At 51.4% G+C, this 18,895-nt stretch overlaps 5 protein-coding genes across 5 annotated transcripts; 4 read left to right on the top strand and 1 right to left on the bottom strand.

Moving 5' to 3' along the window:
- Positions 1–232: 232 nt before the first annotated feature.
- On the top strand, positions 233–1,006 carry CTHT_0061610 (uncharacterized protein; the record flags this gene model as incomplete). Its single annotated transcript, XM_006696414.1, has 2 exons — positions 233–383; positions 447–1,006. The coding sequence occupies 2 exons, from the start codon at positions 233–235 to the stop codon at positions 1,004–1,006; spliced, it is 711 nt and encodes a 236-aa protein (XP_006696477.1).
- Positions 1,007–3,786: 2,780 nt separating this feature from the next.
- Positions 3,787–6,408, top strand: CTHT_0061620 (uncharacterized protein; the record flags this gene model as incomplete). Its single annotated transcript, XM_006696415.1, has 3 exons — positions 3,787–4,045; positions 4,104–6,073; positions 6,142–6,408. The coding sequence occupies 3 exons, from the start codon at positions 3,787–3,789 to the stop codon at positions 6,406–6,408; spliced, it is 2,496 nt and encodes an 831-aa protein (XP_006696478.1).
- A 541-nt stretch (positions 6,409–6,949) lies between these two features.
- CTHT_0061630 (uncharacterized protein) lies at positions 6,950–8,660 on the top strand (the record flags this gene model as incomplete). The annotated part of the gene is made up of 3 exons (XM_006696416.1): positions 6,950–7,901; positions 7,963–8,380; positions 8,624–8,660. 3 exons carry the CDS (start codon positions 6,950–6,952, stop codon positions 8,658–8,660), a joined length of 1,407 nt encoding a protein of 468 aa, XP_006696479.1.
- Positions 8,661–9,272: 612 nt separating this feature from the next.
- Positions 9,273–9,713, top strand: CTHT_0061640 (putative steroid binding protein; the record flags this gene model as incomplete). Its single annotated transcript, XM_006696417.1, has 1 exon — positions 9,273–9,713. The coding sequence occupies one exon, from the start codon at positions 9,273–9,275 to the stop codon at positions 9,711–9,713; it is 441 nt and encodes a 146-aa protein (XP_006696480.1).
- Positions 9,714–15,780: 6,067 nt separating this feature from the next.
- On the bottom strand, positions 15,781–18,490 carry CTHT_0061650 (GTPase-activating protein gyp7-like protein; the record flags this gene model as incomplete). The annotated part of the gene is made up of 2 exons (XM_006696418.1): positions 15,781–16,139; positions 16,195–18,490. 2 exons carry the CDS (start codon positions 18,488–18,490, stop codon positions 15,781–15,783), a joined length of 2,655 nt encoding a protein of 884 aa, XP_006696481.1.
- Positions 18,491–18,895: the final 405 nt, after the last annotated feature.

Below are 18,895 nucleotides of genomic sequence, written 5' to 3' on the forward strand. Positions count from 1 at the left end.
CTTACCCCCCTTTTTCTTGTTTCTCTGCTTTGTTCTATATATTGTCGGAAATGTCCTCATACCAACACCGTCAAGACTATATAGAAGTCCGCATTACTGAGCCCCCAGAGGACTCGAGGAGACATAGCGACTCAGCCAAAGCCTCACCTTCTAGGAAAGGAGGCAGCAAAAAAAAGCAAGCAAGACGGCCACTGTGGAGCCGGGCTCCGATACAGAACAAGAATCATCCAAGATGGCGCCTTCAAGAACAACCAGAACAGGCTCCACCTCCACAGCCCCTAGAAAGGCTTCCAGCAACCGTAGATTGACAGACGACTGGACCGAGGTGACAGAGCCTGAAGAGAGGAGACGCATTCAGAACCGTATCGCTCAGCGCAAATTCAGTATGTTTGCCTTTATTGGCGCCTTCATTCTCAAAGAGACTCGACATTAACCTTAACGAACAGGAGAAAAACAGCGTGAGCTACGTGACCAGAGGCACCGCCAGGAACTCAACCAGCAATACGCCCACTGCGTCTATCACATTCCCGAGCCCGAAGATCTTGCCTTCGAGGACACTGACCTTGCCGGTCTGCCATGGGGTGGTCTCAGCATCCGCCATGTCGTAGCCCGCGGCCACGCTGAGGCCAGCACAGGAACGCTCAGCCATCACAGCGGGCACAGCGACACTCTCAGTGTGACGGCCGGTTTGCCCGGCAGCGGGATGATGACGCCAGCGCCGGCGTCTTCGCCAATGCCACCGCAGACGCCGAGTTTCTTCGATACAGCCGCCGATCAGCAACAACGAATGCTCTATGGACTGGACTCGTATGGCGCGTATAGCCCGGCTCATCACCATGCCGCCACGACAGCGGCTATGAACATGATGTTTGATTCGCAGAGAGATGCACGAGGTGGTCTTGGTGGAGATGTCAGAGGGGGATACTATGATTCGCCATATACCGGCCCCGTATACGGGGAGCACGACTTTGATGGGGCTAGGGCAGACGGGACGCAGTATATGTGATGTCCTTGGCTAGAGGTGAGTTTCCGGTTTGATGCATCTATGATTCCTTAAGTTTTTGATGGGGCCTGTATAGCTGACCTGGAGCAGATCACTACCGGGGTTGAGTTGTTTAAGCTGTCCGTTTCGGCCCGTCAGTGAGACACGACGGCCGGCTGACCTTTGACATCCTAACGAGAAGTGATCTTCTTTCGACCTCCCGTTTTCGAAATCTCCCAATGGGATGGGAATCCGAGACAACCGCTCCGCATACTGATTAACACTGGCCTTTCGGTTTTGGTTGGTTCAAATACGAGCTTTTCCCGTTTATATCTCTGGCTGTGAGCTAAAGGGTTAGGGTTGAAGACTGGGATGCACGCAACTTGGGCAACATGATTTGGCAACATCTGGGATTTCTAGAGCGCTGATTGCTCCTAAGATTCACATTGGGCTTTGGTCACGTTTCTGATTTCTGATTTCTGATTTGCAGTTTCATTCTATCCTCTCTCATTCGGTCGAGCGTTTCTTCACTTCTCCATATACCCCGGGGAATGGGCAGACTTGACAGACTTTGGGTTGTTTTCCTCTCTCGGCTTTGAACGGTTGGTGATTGGTTGGCCGGTTGGGGTTACAGTTGAACAGGGTGGAAGGACTTTTGGAGTTGCATCGTGTTTTTTGGGCCTCTCACTGGCTTGCATGAATATGGACTTCAAAATAGACTCAATCGTCTCTCAATGTTTGTTCATCATATTTTGTGATTGACTTCCAGTTGCCGAGTGGCCACTCCATCTCCGGGGCCTGAGTATCTCCGTCGGCTCGGGTTTGCTATCATGGCCGTTGACCGCTGTGACTCTTGTAGCATCATCACAAGGGTCTTCCCCACGGATCATGAACTCATGATGCGTCACCGGGAAGACACATGCGGGGGGATACGAGAAATTCAGGATTCTCTTTTTGGCTAAGGGTGCGGTGACATCCTGCCTGGCTGCCTAACGGTCTACCTTGAAGCACATAACGTCGCATCTCCAACGTAATGTATGCAAGATGCGCAAGCCAGCTGCGCCAGCGGTCAGGCAGCATGAAGCACGACTAAACGCAATCAGTCTAGGAGACGCGAGTTCAGCAAGCCACATCTGCGTGTCCATGTTGTTGATTTATCACCAAGCTTCCAGAAAGCTGCTCCTGATGACAAAACCAACCATTGTCACCTGCCTCCTGTGTCGTATGCCAAGCTTGAAATGACGGGCAAGGTATTGAGACCGCCACAAAGTCGCATCTCGCATCCGCTAAAAGTAGCGCACGGAGGTAGGGCAAGGGGACGGCGGCGGGAAACGCGTCCCATGGGATGCGCGAGATAACGTGACACCGTGCCACAGAAACAGGTGAGCCAAAGAAGCGAAAAAGAAGATTGATGGAAGGGTCGCACAGCCACCGCCAGCGACCTCATCTTGTCGACGTTGCGCTACCGAACCGTGCCATCGGTTGACCGACGAGACCGAGAGTCGGAACCGCGTCTCGGTGACAGGCTGGGGATCGCTCGGTGATCGGGTTGACCCGAGCTGCGAGGGAGCGTGAGATAAGATTGGCTAATATATTCACCGCCCGGCAGATATTGGTGTTCTTGCATATTGGCTCATCGGTGTCTCCACTGCTGACGCGATCTGAGTAGCTTCTACCACTGAAAACCGGAGTTTTGAGCTTCGGATCACGTAACAAAGTTAAGGACTTCGATATTTCGAATGTTCACGGCTGTTGATTTTCTATATATGACCAACAAGCGAACTGTCTCCTCGGTGAAGCAAGAGGTCGCGGAGCTTGAAGCATCGGGACGATCAAATGAGTACTGCAGCTGCTTCATATCTCCGCCCTGCCGCAAACATGCAGAGCACATTGACAGCCGAACAAGGGTATTCACGATGGATTCGACCATGGAAAGAGTTTTGACAATCCATCGACCCCAAAGGACTGAAGATTGGGCCACTGGAGATTGGGCCAAAACGTGCTGCAATTTTTCGGGGTAGCATCACTCTCCTTCTGTAACATCGAAGTCCGAAATTTGCATAAATCTTCGCATTACCTGTATAAATTCCCTTCCCCTTCAGCCGGTTATCGACCATCAGGAAGGGGGAAGCAGATTCGCATTGTCAAGAACACACTGCCCTACGGAAAACCCCGTGTATCATTCTTTGGAATTTCTGACCGCACAGCTCCCCCCTGGTTGGTCGCTAGTTCGACTCGTGCGGAACGTTCCGAGCCGGTTCTTCCAAATTTTCGCACTTCCTTAAGAAGGCTAAGTGCCTCAATGAGAGCCATGCTTCTTCGCATCCTCCATTTCAGCACAAGTGAAGGGAGCGAAGCGGTGACACAAAGCATGGAAGTTGAAGGTGTTTGATATCCCACTTTCCAAGTCGCCAGCGCCTCGCGTAAAGATTACATACTTGCTGCAAAGCATGTGAGAAAAAAAAAGAAGTATTCGTAAAGATCACTAAATGCAAACCCTAGGCACAGCAACCACTGGATGATTTTGCTTATGATCAGGTTGGAGGTTGGAAACCGAACACCCCCACAAGAAGCCCCACATTAACGTTAGCGGGGATCTGAAACGGGCCTTAGATGGGATGCCAAGCCTTCTGGAACAAGGGGCCAAGATGTTTGGGACCCACCTTTCTTTTAACGTGTTCAGAACATCAAACAGCAGCTTTATCGCCCAACATTGTGAGACAATTGGTTGTTATGGACACTTAGTCCTTGACAAGTAATTTTTGTTTCAAAAAAAGTCCAGTTAGACAAAGAGACGTACGGCCATGGCGTTCAAGCGCCAGTTGGGCTGGCTGCTCGCTGTGGCGTGCTACAACGCCATCTTCGCCAGCTCAGCTGTTGCCGCCGCCGATGTTGAGGGCGAGTCCATCCTCCATAGCGAGATTGGCCGCTTGAATAACCAGAGCTTACTCTGGGGCCCATACCGTCCGAATATTTACTTTGGCACCCGTCCGAGGATAGGAAAGAGCCTGATGACGGGGTTGATGTGGGGAAAGATTGAGAGTTACACCGACTTCCAGCACAGTATGTCCTCCCCCTGAGACCAGTGACCAAGAGTTGTGAGGCTGACGAGCCATTGTAGCCGTTCGGTACACGTGCGAGCAAAATGAGGGTATGAAGGGCTATGGCTGGGATGAGTATGACCCTAGGAGGGGAGGTATCCAGTCGATTCATGATATCCAGAACGGTCTTGACATCACCACTTCCTTTGTGAAGATCCCTGGCGGTGCTCATGGCGGCAGCTGGGCAGCCAGAATTAAAGGCACTTTGAATGATGATGCCCCTAAGGATCAGAAGACGATTGTTGTCTTTTACGTCAGCCAGGAAGGTGAGAACTCCGAACTCGAGGCAGTGCCGAGTGAGAACGAGTTTGGGTATGAGGGCGATGTGATTCTGAAGGGTCGTTCCGAGGCCCTTGGTAACTACAAACTGGTTGTCACTAAGGGCAAAGGTGTCATTCCTCAGAGCGATCACGACCTCTCCAGACTGAGGGGGCCCGGCCAGACGGTTGTTCAGTCCCTGACTTACCCCGATGAGGTGCTGTGGCAGGCGAAGCCGATCCTGTTCCAGCAGCTCAAAGCCGGCATCGACTGGCTTGTTGAGAACAAGTACGACGTCGCAGACCCCCCTCCGCCGTGGCAGGTGTACCTACTTGCCAACAAGCCTGGCTCTGGCAATGTCCACATCGTGCAGAAGGTTTTTGAGGGAGACTTTGAGTTTGATATCCTCTTCTCAAGCGAGTCTGCCGGCAAGGAGGTTACGAGCAAAGATCTGGAGAGGGAAGTGAAGCAGGCGACTGAGGTATTTGGCGAGCGTTTCGCCAGAGTGTTTGACCTCAAGGCCCCGTTCCAAGGGGACAACTATAAAAAGTTCGGCAAGAGCATGTTCTCCAATCTTATCGGTGGCATTGGCTACTTCTACGGTCACTCCTTGGTTGACCGGTCGTATGCCCCTGAGTACGACGAGGAAAACGAAGGCTTCTGGGAGGATGCTGCTGAAGCAAGGGCTCGCCACCAAGAGGCATTGGAAGGCCCCTATGAGCTTTTTACCAGCATCCCGTCTCGTCCTTTCTTCCCCCGTGGATTCTTATGGGATGAGGGGTTCCACTTGCTCCCCATCGCCGACTGGGACATCGATCTTGCTTTGGAGATCATCAAGAGCTGGTACAACCTGATGGATGAGGATGGATGGATTGCTCGTGAGCAGATCCTGGGTGCCGAGGCCCGGAGCAAAGTCCCGAAGGAGTTCCAAACTCAGTATCCGCATTATGCCAACCCTCCAACCCTCTTTCTCGTCCTCGATAACTTTGTAGAGAGGCTGCGGAAGAACAACGCAAGCCAGCCAGTGGTCAAGGACAACCTTTCACTTGATGAAACTCTGTCCACCGCGTCCGTCGACAACCCCGAGGTTGGGCTTGAATACCTTCGCCGCTTGTACCCGCTGCTTCGACGCCAGTTCGATTGGTTCCGCAAGACTCAAGCCGGTGACATAAAGTCCTATGATCGCGAAGCCTATTCCACCAAAGAAGCCTACCGTTGGCGTGGTCGGACAGTGTCTCACTGTCTCACAAGTGGCCTAGACGACTACCCACGTCCTCAACCACCACACCCAGGCGAGCTGCATGTCGATCTGATGTCCTGGGTCGGCGTGATGGTCAAGTCGCTCATCAGCATTGGCAGTCTGCTAGGCGCTACCGAGGATGTGGAGTTCTACACCAAAGTCCTCGACGCGATCGAGCACAACTTGGACGACCTGCACTGGTCTGAGAAGGAAGGCTGCTACTGTGATGCGACGATCGACGAGTTCGAGGAACACAAGCTCGTCTGCCATAAGGGCTATATCTCTCTGTTCCCGTTCCTGACGGGCCTCCTGAAGCCGGATAGTCCCAAGCTGGGCAAGCTTCTGGCACTGATCGGTGATGAGAGCGAGCTCTGGAGCCCATATGGCCTGCGCAGTTTGAGCAAGAAGGACGAGTTCTACGGCACGGCGGAAAACTATTGGCGCAGCCCGGTCTGGATTAATATTAACTATCTGGCTATCGTGCAGCTTTATGTATGTTGCTTACCCCTTCCCCAACTCTTACTCTCATTTCCCATGCGTATCCTAACCTCTCCCTCTAGAACATTGCTACCCAAGACGGTCCCTACAAGGAGACGGCCCGCGATCTGTACACACGCCTGCGTAAGAACATTGTTGAGACTGTCTACCGCAACTGGGAAGAGACCGGCTTCGCCTGGGAACAGTACAACCCGGAGACGGGCAAAGGTCAGCGCACGCAGCACTTCACTGGCTGGACCAGTCTGGTGGTCAAAATCATGGCCATGGAAGATATCAGTGGAGAGGGTGCTGGGGCTAGCAGCGGTGGTCATGTCAGAGATGAGCTGTAGGTTCCCTCAGCCATCGAAGTAAAGTTAGCAGTGGTGTTGAATGTAAGTGAGTGTTAGTTATGAAAGGAATGATAGATAGTAATAGACATATTTCCGTCCGCCATGTCTTACAGGTCCTCGTCGTGGTTGATTCAGGTTGAACCTGTAAGCAACGGTAAGTACCGCTTCAGGAAGATTTTGGATTGCGTTTATCCCACAATATCGACCTCAGTTTCCTCGATAGGCGTTGCTACAAATGTCTGAACCGAGAGAGGCGAAAATGTGGGGTTCCAGATGCTGTCCAGCCGCATGCAGGAACCCAGCCCCTGCATATTAACCCATGAACCCGTCTTGTGCTACCACGTTGCCGGGCTGACCCGCCACGTTGATTTCACAGATGACGGCCTGTAAAAGACCGAGCATGTTTCCCGCTGCTTGTGAGGAAACTATGGCATGATGCGTTCTGAACCTGTTCACTTTTTTTTTCAGGTTAAAAAACCAAACTTATTGAACAGACACCGTTCTTCACCAGAACGACCGCCCGATAAGCATATCCAACAGGATGACAGAAATCCAACAACCCATCAAAGACCCCGTCTCCCTCATGCTCCGCCTTCACAACATGGAGATAGGAGAGGTCACATCAGATGGGGACTCTGAAACCGGGCAGTCAACAAGCTCAACATCTTCATTCCGTTCCATCGAGGACCTTCCAGCCGAGCTCCGCGACGAAGTCTTCTCACACATTCCCGACCTCCCCACACTGATAGCGCTTATAAAGGCCTCCCCAGTCATGTACCACCACTACAGGCACAACCAGGGCAAAATCATCCGTGCTTGTATGTGCCGTGAGCTGGAGGGGCTTTATGTGGATGCTTATGCGTCTTTGATGGTCAGACAGATCCCCACCGGGGTTCATGGGCGGGATCAGCATGCTGTTGATTTTCTTGATAAATATAGGAAGTGGCTTGGGTCGGGGGAGTCCTTCCAAGATGCATTGTTTGCTGATTTGGGAGAACTATATCGGCTGGTTGAGTTTCATGTTCAGGTTGTGCATCCCCTCGCGAGGATGTACACTGAGTGGGCGCTTGCGAATCTTGGGCGTGATATCGGCGTTGGCTTGGAAGAAGAAGGTAAGGGGGAAAACAAAGCGAAGGGCCCTGGTGACGGCGATAGAGGGATGACACGTGTCTTGAGCCGAAGTGAAGAACGCCGCCTATTCCAGGCCATCTACCGTCACGAGATCTTCTCTCGGGCATTCGGCTTTCGAGATCTGCGTGCTGGAACTTTGCGAGCTGATCTTGTCAATACCTTCTTTTTCGGTCTTTTTGAGCCATGGGAGTGTGAGGCCATTGGCTGCTTCAACATGTTTCTCCGGGACAGATATCAGGCTGTGTTGGACCAGATGGATGAGGATGTTAGGGAGATTGAGCAGAAATTGGAGCGTCGGGGGGTCAATGAGACGACACATTCGGCGGGCAGACTTAAGAGTTCGATATGTCACATGAAAGATGGTATGTACCACACCGTGCCTGTCGCCAACCTACATGACTGGCTAACATAAACTTTCTCAAGATCTGAGTTTCCGTGAACACATCGCCGACCGCCTAACCAACGTCTGGTCCCTGAAGGTAGCCGTCCAAGTCTTCACCGCCAACGACCCCGCGCACATTCTCCGCCAGATGAAAGTGATAACCGGCATGACCGAAGCCTCTCTCCTCAAAGTCGTCACCGACCGGATTCTCAACAACTTCACAGACGCAACCGTCTACCACTGTCTTAAGAAGGAAACCCAAGCGATGAGAAGACGTGAAATGGCTGCCGCAGGACGCATATATCCCAGGGATGCGGCCGAAGGACGAGGGGATGCGTTAACGTTCACAGGAGACGAGCCTGTGCCTGTCGGACCGCCCATTGCGTGGGTGCTTTCATGGAAAGGGAGGTACTTCAATTTGTATGGGGGTTATGTGCCTGAGTCTTTGAGGAGGTGGGGGTATGTGATGTGGGATGAGAAGCGTTGGAATATGTTGGGAGCTAGGGGCTCAATCGCGGATCAGTGGGATGTGGTTCCAAAGTTGTGGGAGGAGATTAGGCAGATGCATAGGTTTTATGGGTGGAGTGAGAATCAGGATTAGGATGACTTATTCTCTGGGATAACTGGGGACTCAGTGATGAGCTCTAGAACCTATGATGCCTTATACCCATGAAAATTGCTGGCTAATGTCTAATGATATAGACTTCAGGTCATCACTGCTGCTCAACCCGTCTTTTGAGAACTTGAGCAGGATAGGAGCTTCGGAAAGCTCAACTAACTTTTTCAAAGTCTCAGTGGCTTGCCTGGGTAACTCATAACTACAATAGTTGTTAAGAACGACGAAAACTCTGAAGTTTGTGAGAAGCACCATCCATTTCCATGAACGGAAGACCCTAAAAGCAAGTTCTCTGAACCTCTCTTTGTTTAACCCCATGAGCTCCCCCGCTGCTCCAGAAGTGGACCCCTCACCCCCCGCAGCTTATCGCCGATAAACCCCCCCATGGCCCCTCATCGGCGAGCTCCGTCCTCCGTACCACGTTCCTGGGAAACACAATGGCGGCTGTGTTTCTTGCCACAGCCAAGGACATAATTTAAGACAGGGCCAAAAGACGTCGAAGTCTCGAGGTTTCTGAAGTTAAATTTTCTCTGCCTACAAGTCCTCAATCTTCCAGCTCTCGTCCAAACCCATAAACGGTATGTACCCCAGTCTAAGCCGTTCCCCCCTGAGCCCATGCTCACCTCCCGTTCTTCACCTCCTCTTGCCTGAACTTTCAAAGCTAACATTACCACAGCCTTTCAACCGACCAAAATCCTCCAATCCTCCAAGTTCTTCAATACTTAAACCTCCAAAATGGCCGAAGCTAAAGACCGCATAACCTGCCATGTCCTCGACACTACAACGGGCCAACCGGCGCGCAACCTTCGCGTCCAGCTCCATCTCTCCTCCCCTTCAGCAAACGCCACGCCAACCCCCGGCCCCGTCATCTTCGAATCCCACACCGACGACGATGGCCGCATCAAGACATGGCTGCCCTACTCAGGCGTCAATTCATCAGGTGACGTGCCCGTCTACACGCTGGATGATGTCCTGGGTGGGTTGGAGAATGCCCCTGGAGGGCAAAATGAGATGAGCCAGTGGACATTGAAATTCGATGTGGCGGGGTATTTTGGGGGGCTGGACAAGACGTTTTATCCGGAGGTGGCGGTTACATTCGTGGTTAGGAAGGGGCAGAGGTATCATGTCCCGCTGTTGTTGGCGCCGTTTGGGTATACTACTTATAGGGGGAGCTAAAGTGAGAGGCGGTATTGATGACGTTACTTTTTAGTGAAGGGAGAAAACCCTTGATGAGCATGTTACCGGGTAATGGGTAATGGGATTTGTTTTTAAACGGAAAGACTCGTGGGACTAGCATCAAGGCCAGCATCAGGTACAACCCAGACTTAAGCGAGCATCTCGCAGCATGAAATGACAACGCGGTTCAGTTGTCAATGCGGCGCAAAATAGAATGTGAAACACCGGTGTAGATGCGATGTTAGTCTTTATGTTTCTGGAACTGAGGAGCCTAGATTGATAAGCGTTGGCGGCCAAAAACGGGTTCCTTTCTTCCCACTGTTAGCGATTCCGTTCCGAACGTAGTCAAACGGAATGAATATCGGGGGTGAAATTTGGAGTATAGAGCAGCGACCATGTCGCAAGGGGCGCAGCAATGCCGTTCCACCGAGCTGCGTGTTGGATCGTGATTTAAGACATCAACAACTTGGCCAACGGCAACAGCAATGCAAATGCAGGAAGACTAGATATGTAGAAATCCTATTTATATGAACGAACTTTTCGAGGTCTTGCAGCGAATCCCAGTTGCAGATAAGTCAATTGCTCGATTATGTAAGGAGTCCGCAGAGTCAGAGGATGCCGGGGTTTCAAGGCCCTGTATAAAGCTACTTCCACCTATTCTTGTCAAATCCATGATCAACGGGAGACATAACACTATACAAATAAAGAGTATCAGTTCTTTCTCCATAATCCGACATATAAGAGGAAAAGAGTGATAAGTGTTCAGCGTCGAACCGCTTGTGCCTAGAAGGAATGTTTTATTGCTGGGTCAGATGTGTTCAGGCAATACTATCAGATCTTACAGCAATGCCATATTGGACTGCGAACTGTTTTTTGGTTTGTTGCACTACGCTCGTGTCTTACGTGGAGCCTGTAACATAACTGGGAGTATGTAGGCTGGTGGTTGGTAGTTTGTCAGGACTGAAAGTGCGCAAATGGCGACGAAAATGTGGTTTCAAGTTCAGAGCTATCGAGCCAGAATTCTGCCTCAAGATTGCTCAATGTTGAGACAAGGAGCTATGGAGGTCATCCCGTATTTATGTTTACGTTGTATCAAAGAATCACCTTTGTGTGAGAATCATCGTGGAAATTGAAGAAAGTATGTCGGGATGTTGGAGAAATGCTGGCTCTTGAAGCTATAGTACGTCAACTTTACATGGAGTTGAAAAGGGTTACTTAGCGAAGACAGCACGCGGCCTAGTGGCAAACTTTGTGTTCACCGGGAACGCTGCACTATGCTTAGACTATGGTCATGATGCCGGCGAGCATGAATGAAACCTAGTCTAGTGCCTACTTACAAACTGTATAAGGCTAGGAGGAAATTTGTGATTCGTTAATGTGGATATCTTGCAGGATCACCACCCCCAGGTTCTAGTTCGTCCTTACTATCCGAGATATCGGACAGCAGTGGGAATAATGGGGTAGGCGAACAATCCGGGAGCATATTAACCGGCTGGAGACAATCCAGCCAAAACCAGATGGGCAATCAGGCCATAGCTTTTGCCACCGGCTTCAAGGACAGTAACTCGGATGACCGCAGACGTAGACCATGGTGGCTATTTACAAGACATTTCTCGAGGCAAAGTATTTGTTCGCTTCACTAACAAAAGTCCGCTAGTGCCGCAAGATGTAGAAAAACCTTCATACCTAACCTAGTCCTGTGGCACATGATCGAACCGAGTATCGCCGCACGTGTAAATATGCATTCATCACTCGTCGGCCGCACACAGTCCAAGCCTTTCCGTTGCCTTACTCTCCTGTCTTATTGCTTTACTGCCACTGCACTATTTTATGCTTTGTCCTTGTATCTCCACCCCTTGAAACAACAGCCACAGAAATCAGACTCTATCACACGAACATATCACGCAGTTCAAGAACATCCGAATCTTCTGGCCCAGCCCTGGACAGTCATATGACACGAGATCCACCCCTCTCTGTAAGAGGTCAGGGTGAGCCTTCTAATCCAAAACGTCCCATATCTTTCGAGCAGGCCCTGCCAGAGCAGATTGAAGGAGTTCATTCTGCGCACAAAAGCGCGAAGCTTTTCAAAATCCTTCAGTTGCAAACAGCTTGCATTACAAACCGAACAAGGTCTTCGGTGTGAATATCGTTCCCTTTGGAGCAGTCGAGGAACTCTTTAACGGTGTCCAGACCTTCTTGGAGGAACAAACACCAGTGGTGTGCACCCATCATGATCTACCAAGTTTGGATCAACTTGGCCATTACATAGTAGAGCTTTAACCACCTCCGTATGGCCATACTGCGCAGCATAACTTAGCGGCGTTCGGTCATATTTGTGTTGCCGGGCCGGATCAACTCGGCTATCACATAACAGAGCTTTAACCACCTCCGTATGGCCATGCCCTGCAGCATAACTTAGCGGCGTTCGACCAAATTTGTCTTGTCGGTTTGGATCAACTCGGCCATCACATAACATAGTTTTAACAATCTCAGCATGGCCATATCGTGCAGCCCAACTCAGTGGCGTTTGGCCTTGATGATCTCGATGGTCAGGATCAATATCTGGGGCACTAGTAAGGAGCAGCTTGACTACATCGTTGAGCCCATAGACGCCAACCTATGTGAAATACATTCTGAGTTGGCCTCAAATACTCCGGACTTAGGTTTTGATGATCAAGGAGCCAAGGCCGCGCTCTGATTTCGGGAAATTTGTCACAAAGTTGTACCGCCATACTGACCCATTCTGAACTTATCAGCAGATCAAGCAGCTGAGGAACGTAAGCCCGACACGTAGATGTATGATGTCCCCAGCAGTCAACAGCATAGGTAAAGAGAGGTTTTTCGAGTCGTTTAGGCGCCTCCTCACGCGTTTTTACAGGGCCACCTGAAAAGTCCTTGAACGAAAGGTATAATACGCAGGTATTTGCGGTATCGAGATGGGCGGTCGGAAACCAGCGAGTCAAAGAATCCTGTAAATATTCCTGAAGTGTATAGTGAACAAGTCGAATGATTTCGCTTTCTTTGTCGATGACAACGAGCCCACAACATGCCGAAATCATGTCTCCGGCCTCAGGGATTGCGGTTTCATCAAGCTCGTCCGCACTATCCTTAACAGCCCATGCATACTGAATCTCTATCGTTTTCAGAGGACGTTTGGCGCAGATGATCCAGGATAACACATGGTTGGCGAGTTCCTTGTAACCATCTGGTTACTCATTGATTCGCTCCATTGCGTCGTTATATGCCTGGTGTAATAGAGCCAGCTTTTGGATCCCGTTGAGAGTTGTTGCGAAGCTTGTTAAGTGTTTCACGGATGCGCTTTGCGCTAACTTTATTCTTCAAGTACTTGAAGAAGAGGTAGGCAAGTAGCAACTTGATTTTGAAGATAAGAATATGCTCAATTGAATAAATGACCCATATTTTGTAGAAAATGATAACTTACATGCCATCTGCGACACTGGCAATACAATTAATGATCTCATGTTGGAGGTCCGGGTACTTTGAGACAGCGCGCCAATTGGACATCTGATTACGCATGTATCTCTCAATATCTTCCTTTTTGGCCACGATCTCAAGGTAGGAGTGTCCATTAGAGGCTTCCATGATATCAGGTACAGGGCGGGATGTGGCCAGGGGGTTAACGTTACTCTCCCGCTATTGAAGGCGCAATAATGCTTCAATGAATTCGGAACGAACATTGTCGCTCATTTGGCACTCGTCCAGCGAATCAACGTTAACGAAGACCCCATTCTTGTACAGTGCGGCAACAGCATGGAACATCTCCTCAAGGTCACTCAATGATGGCTGTGATCTGTGCTTCCTGTGTTGAGCATAGGCATTCAAGACTGCTGTTGGCGGTGGGAACTCGTTGCTGAATAGTTGCTTTACGAGGTTAGCAAGCAGCTGCTCCACAGTTTGGCCATCCACACGCCGGAAGTTACAGTAGAGGTATGCGATGCCAACGTCACGGTCTCTCAAGTTCCTTTGGAGATAATCGATGACGATCGATACAAGGAGAGTCTTCCCCGCACCAGGGATGCCGGGGCAGAAGAGAGTCCACTGGCTTCCTTGGCAGCCTGGTGGACTGGTTAGCCTGAGAAAAGATTGGAACGAGACAGGTTCGAAGAAAACAAGGATTATTATACCATTCCTGAAACTGAGGAGAATGTAAGAACCACTGTCCCGTGCCTGCTTGTCTTTGGCGTAGAAAGTCGGCTTGTTGTGACGAATAGTCCACTAAAAAGAGCCAACCGTGAATTTCAGCACCTTTAGCTATGGAACAGATGTCAGCTCAAGCTCAGCCACAAGACAATTACTCGCAAACAAGCTAGGTTAAGGTTTGGACAAACCTGCTTAGTGATAGTTGATATCACCAAAATTCTGCGCGATCTGGATACCGATACCCTTCAGATCTCCAAGGTGGGATATCTTCCAAGGTGGGATATCTTAGAGAGTGAGAGCTTCTCAGTGATCTTCGCCTTTCACCCCTGAGCCTTATGTTCCGTCACTGGGTGAAATCACGAGGATCCGTGAAGGTGCAACTGTTTCGCCTTTAGGCTCGGCAAAACAGGACTTCGGAAGTTGGCTCTGGTCTAGTCGGATGTACTGTCAATAATGAAGAAAAGGGGGCATGATGAACAGAGGAATAAGAAAAGCATTATGCAGAAAGCTCGCTCGTTAGAGGTGTTGACAGAAGAGCAGATCTAACATGGACAAGACAAATCTCAGCTCCGACGCGAATAGGATGCAAGAAGGCCTTTGGGGACGGATACAGCCAAGAGGAGACCGTTCAAAAGAGCGATATATTTCCAATAATCTGACACAGGAACAGTGCGGGAGTGAGGATGAGCCATATACCCAGCATGCTTCACACCAGTGGCAGAGAGTCCTTACGCGGTTGTGTGACCCAAACTATGCTCTGATTCGCGACAGACGCATCGACGCAGCGCTGGAGCTTCAGAACCCCATAACCTTTACTGGCTTGGCTTGCCGCTAATACCAACCACAAAGCTACTCGCCAGGTCGTTCGAAAGGCGTATAACACCTTATGCCAAAAAGATGGCCGCTGGTCGAGGCCCAGCGTGTACAATCCTTACAAAATTTATAGAGAAGTCGAGCGATCATACCACAATGATCAAGGCCAATAATATGGAAGAGCCGACATTGTTCGCTACATCGATATCTAGCGACTAACCGCGCGGTTGCAGGCCTGCAGCAAACTACGTAGCTTAGACACTGATAAGTGATAAACAAGTAATTGTGAGATAGATAGGCGTTTATCGTGGCTAACGACAGTTTGTGAGCCTAAGAGAGGCTTCGATACTGTAAGACGGGTTGGATAAGTTTGGTGCTACTCTTGGACCTTTGGGCATAGGAACTTTAGGCACCCAGCTCCATAAGAGTCTAAGGAATCTCAGTAAACCTGTGGGTGGCATTGTAACTTATGTTGCCTATAGGCTCTAAAAACCTGATGTTGTAACGATAGCCGGGAAAGGGCATTATGTGGACAGATTAAGGTCACTAAGGCGCATAGGTTGGCGACTCACGAAAGAGTTTAGGTGGTCTGGAATCATGCCTACAAACGGCAAAATCGAAAGTGTTCAGCAGGCGGGAACGCCAGGCCCAAGCGAACCTACGTACTCTAACCAGCCGGACGGGATAAACTGCTGTAGGTCAGGTCACTTGACAGCAAGCTACCCTCCGTTTCGGAGCCGTTAGGGCCAATCTAAGTTAGGATGATGCGGTGAGAGACTTGCAAGTGAGTTGGGCCTCTCAAAGTTATACTCAACCTATGACACGAAAAGACTAGTGATCAGCAGCAATTGGGAATATATCTGAAATTCCCACGGAGATGCCCCTATGCACATACCAATGCCCTGGATATCTCTGCCCGATACACCCCATATCCGTCAACCGCTGCGTAAACCCATCCCTAACATCAAAAGACACATATGCAAATAATATCATGTCACATTCCCATCCCACAACCATTACACATAGTCAAAGTGTAGGTGGTTGCTCATATGATGAAAGAAAAAAAAAACACCACCATGGCATTACCCAGTCCTCACTTCCCCATCCCCATCCCCTTGCCCTTCCCCTTATCCCCATCCTTATGCGGCACCGGCTCCCACTGCCGACTCAACAACTTCCTCAGCTCAGGGGTAATCACCCGTTCTGACTGATTCGGCTGTTGCTCTTTCTGTGACAAACCCGGGGCCTGACTCGGCAACTTCCCCCCAGCATTACTGCCAGTGCTAGCAACAGACTGCTGGGATGACGAAGGCGAAGGGGAGAAAAGTGGCCTTGGAGCAGGGAAGTTGCTCTTTTTGTCGACCGCGTCAACTAGGCGCTGGAAGCGCTTGAATAGGGCCTCAGCGCGGATGAGTGTCGATTCGAGGTCCATTGTGCCAGAGAGCTCGTTGACTATAAGAGGTCAGTATTTTTAGGCCGTAGAGGAGAAAGGGGAAGGGGAACATACTATATTTTAACACCTCATCAAACCGCTCCAAATGCTCCATTATCACCTCGCGATGCTTCTCCAGTATCGCCAATGCAACGAACAAATGAAATTGGCTCGACAAATAATCCGTCCACAGCGCCTCCCATAACCTCAACACATCCGCCCATTTAAACTCTCGCTTATACCACACCAACAGCATCCGGAAAAAGAAGAAGAAGTTCGTGCTCTCCGCCTTCTCCAAATGCTTATACAACGCCGAATCCATGAACTGCACTAGATGATTCAGCGCCGTCAGCTGCGCCCTCATGCCCGTCTGATCCCGCAAAAAATTTCTCTCCATCCGATCCATAAACCCCTTAAACGCCCAAAACGCCAGCGCATCATCCTGTAGCACCGCATACAGCGGCGCCAGCAGGTCTGACATCCCCTGCACATACCCCAAATCCTTGTTATACTCATTATACGTCAGCAACATATCCTTCATCTGCTCCAGATGCACGTTAGTCCCCACACTCGCGTAGGGGGAGTCCGGATCCGGGTGAGGGATATCCTCGCCCGCAAAGAGCGGCACGTTGCGGTCGGTGCGGTGCACATCCTTTTCGATGCGGCCGCGTTGCTCGCGCCACCACTCTCCTTCTTCTCCTTGGCCGCCAAGGTCGATCTGTCGCTCCCACCAAGAGGCTTTGAGCTTGAGGTAGGCGTCGCGCAGGGAGGCGGCCTGGGCTTTGCGCTCGTCGCGCGTGCTGTACCAGTCGTAGACGTTGAGCAGGAAGAGCCAGGCTTCTTTGCGGACGTCCGGGTCCAGGCCGCCGTGGAAGATACGCTCTTTGACTTCGTCCACTGTGACGAGGAGTTGGCCGGTGTGTGGGTCGAAGTAGCCGATCCACTCTTTGAGAGTCACAGGCTTCCGAGCTTCCTCTAGGGTGAGGCTGTTGGCCCGCTCGAGTAGCTCGAACTCGCCTACGTCGGTGTTCTCCAGCTCCATGACTTCGCGAGCGGTCCATATGCGTTGGCTTCGCTCACGCTCGCTCTGCTCCGCAATCCCCATCGCCCAGCGCGCGAGATAGATCCGCGCGCTATCAAACTCCTCCTGAAGAGTCTGTACCTCGGGGTTACGCAACAACCTCCTCACCTGAGGCGGCATCCGCGGATTGTCCAGCACATCCTGTGCCGCCTGCCTCGTAAACGTCGTCACCTTGCTAAACTTCTCCATGATATTCCACCCGGCCTCCTTAACAAACTTCATCAGAGGATCAATACCTCCCCCTCCCCTCCCAGCCCCGGCGGCAGCATTCGATGGTCCTGCCCGTGAAGTACTCCCCCTCCTCCCCCCAACCAACCCCTTCCCCCCAAGAGCCCCAGCTCCGAAAGCCTCGCTATCCTCCTTACTCGGCTCAATCAACCAAACCCCATTCTCGACACCACTCCTCTCGACCCGCACGTACCGCCTTACCCACCGCATCACCTCATCCCCTCCCCAGAAAACTTCCCCGTCCTCCCCAAACGGATCAAACCTCTCATGCGTCCTCTTCCTCTTCTGCGCCATCGTGCTCGCGCACTCGTTGTCGTGAAAGAAGAGCGGCGGGAAGGACTCCCCGCCGCGGACGTTGATGACGATGCTGCCGTGCCACCAGCCCGGGGAAGGGGGACGCAGAAGGATGGAGAAGATTGCGGAGAGGGGGATTGCAAATGGGGAATGGCCGTAGGCAAGGGAATTGCGGGAGGGGATGTAAGGGCTGGCGCTCGAGTTGCCCGGGTGGGAGGTGACGATGGGGATGGGGGGGACGAGATGTGCCAGGCGCGGGGGAGAATCGGAATCAATATTCATGTCGACTTTGGCGTAAGTCGGGGCAGCGGCGCCGAGCTGGGAGTCAGGGATCCAGGCGAGGAGGAGGTCGGCTGAGGAGGGGTTCGTGCGGGATGATGGCTCAGAGTCGAGAGAAGTAGTGAGCGGGGAGGGTTTCTGCTGAAGCAGGGCGATGTAGCCGGGGACATTGTCGCGCGCAGAGGGAGTCGGATGAACGTAGACCTTGGATTTGCAGAAGAGAAGCTTGACGCCGCGGGTCGTGGGGGGCTCGGTGTGGGTGATGGTGTTGTAGTCGTTTTCCTCATCGTCGCTCATAGCGTCGAGGCTGCCGGCGGGGGATGGGGGCCGATCTATTATTGTTGCTGTGGATGAGGGGGTTGTGGAAGCTGCTAGTGACGAGGAACTGGTTCGGGGTGTTGTGTTGGTGGCTGTTGTGTGCTGCTGATCATTTAAGCTCGACGGTTCCGGGACCGAATCCGAAGCGGCCGACGGCGGCGACGACGTCATTTTCGTGATACGCGTCATTGTCTGGGCCGCGCTCCCTGCAGGCACTGGAGAACTCTTCACAAGGCTGAAAAAAAAAAGGGGGGGGAAATAAAATCAGATTTAAGTTCAAAACCTGAAAAGTGTAAATCCTGTGTTTCAGTCTTAGTAAGAGAGCTCAAGATGCATCTCGCAGTTATGAATTGGATGGATGAAGGTCGACACACGGCCGAGAGCGGTCAGGTGCAGTCAGCCTGTCCATGAGCTGAGTCTGCCTGCGCTGATCCCAGCGGTCTACACGCCTGCCGCGGTGGGCGCTTTTAGGCTACGGGAGCTTAGCCCCGCGCAGCACGAGGGGCGCGATAGCGGGTACCGGTACTTTTGTTAGCCCTGGCTTTAACTATCATTGCGGAAGTATCTGTACCTCCA

This window comes from Thermochaetoides thermophila (assembly GCF_000221225.1).
Source record: "Thermochaetoides thermophila DSM 1495 unplaced genomic scaffold scf7180000011821, whole genome shotgun sequence".
Taxonomy (NCBI): Eukaryota; Fungi; Ascomycota; class Sordariomycetes; order Sordariales; family Chaetomiaceae; genus Thermochaetoides; species Thermochaetoides thermophila.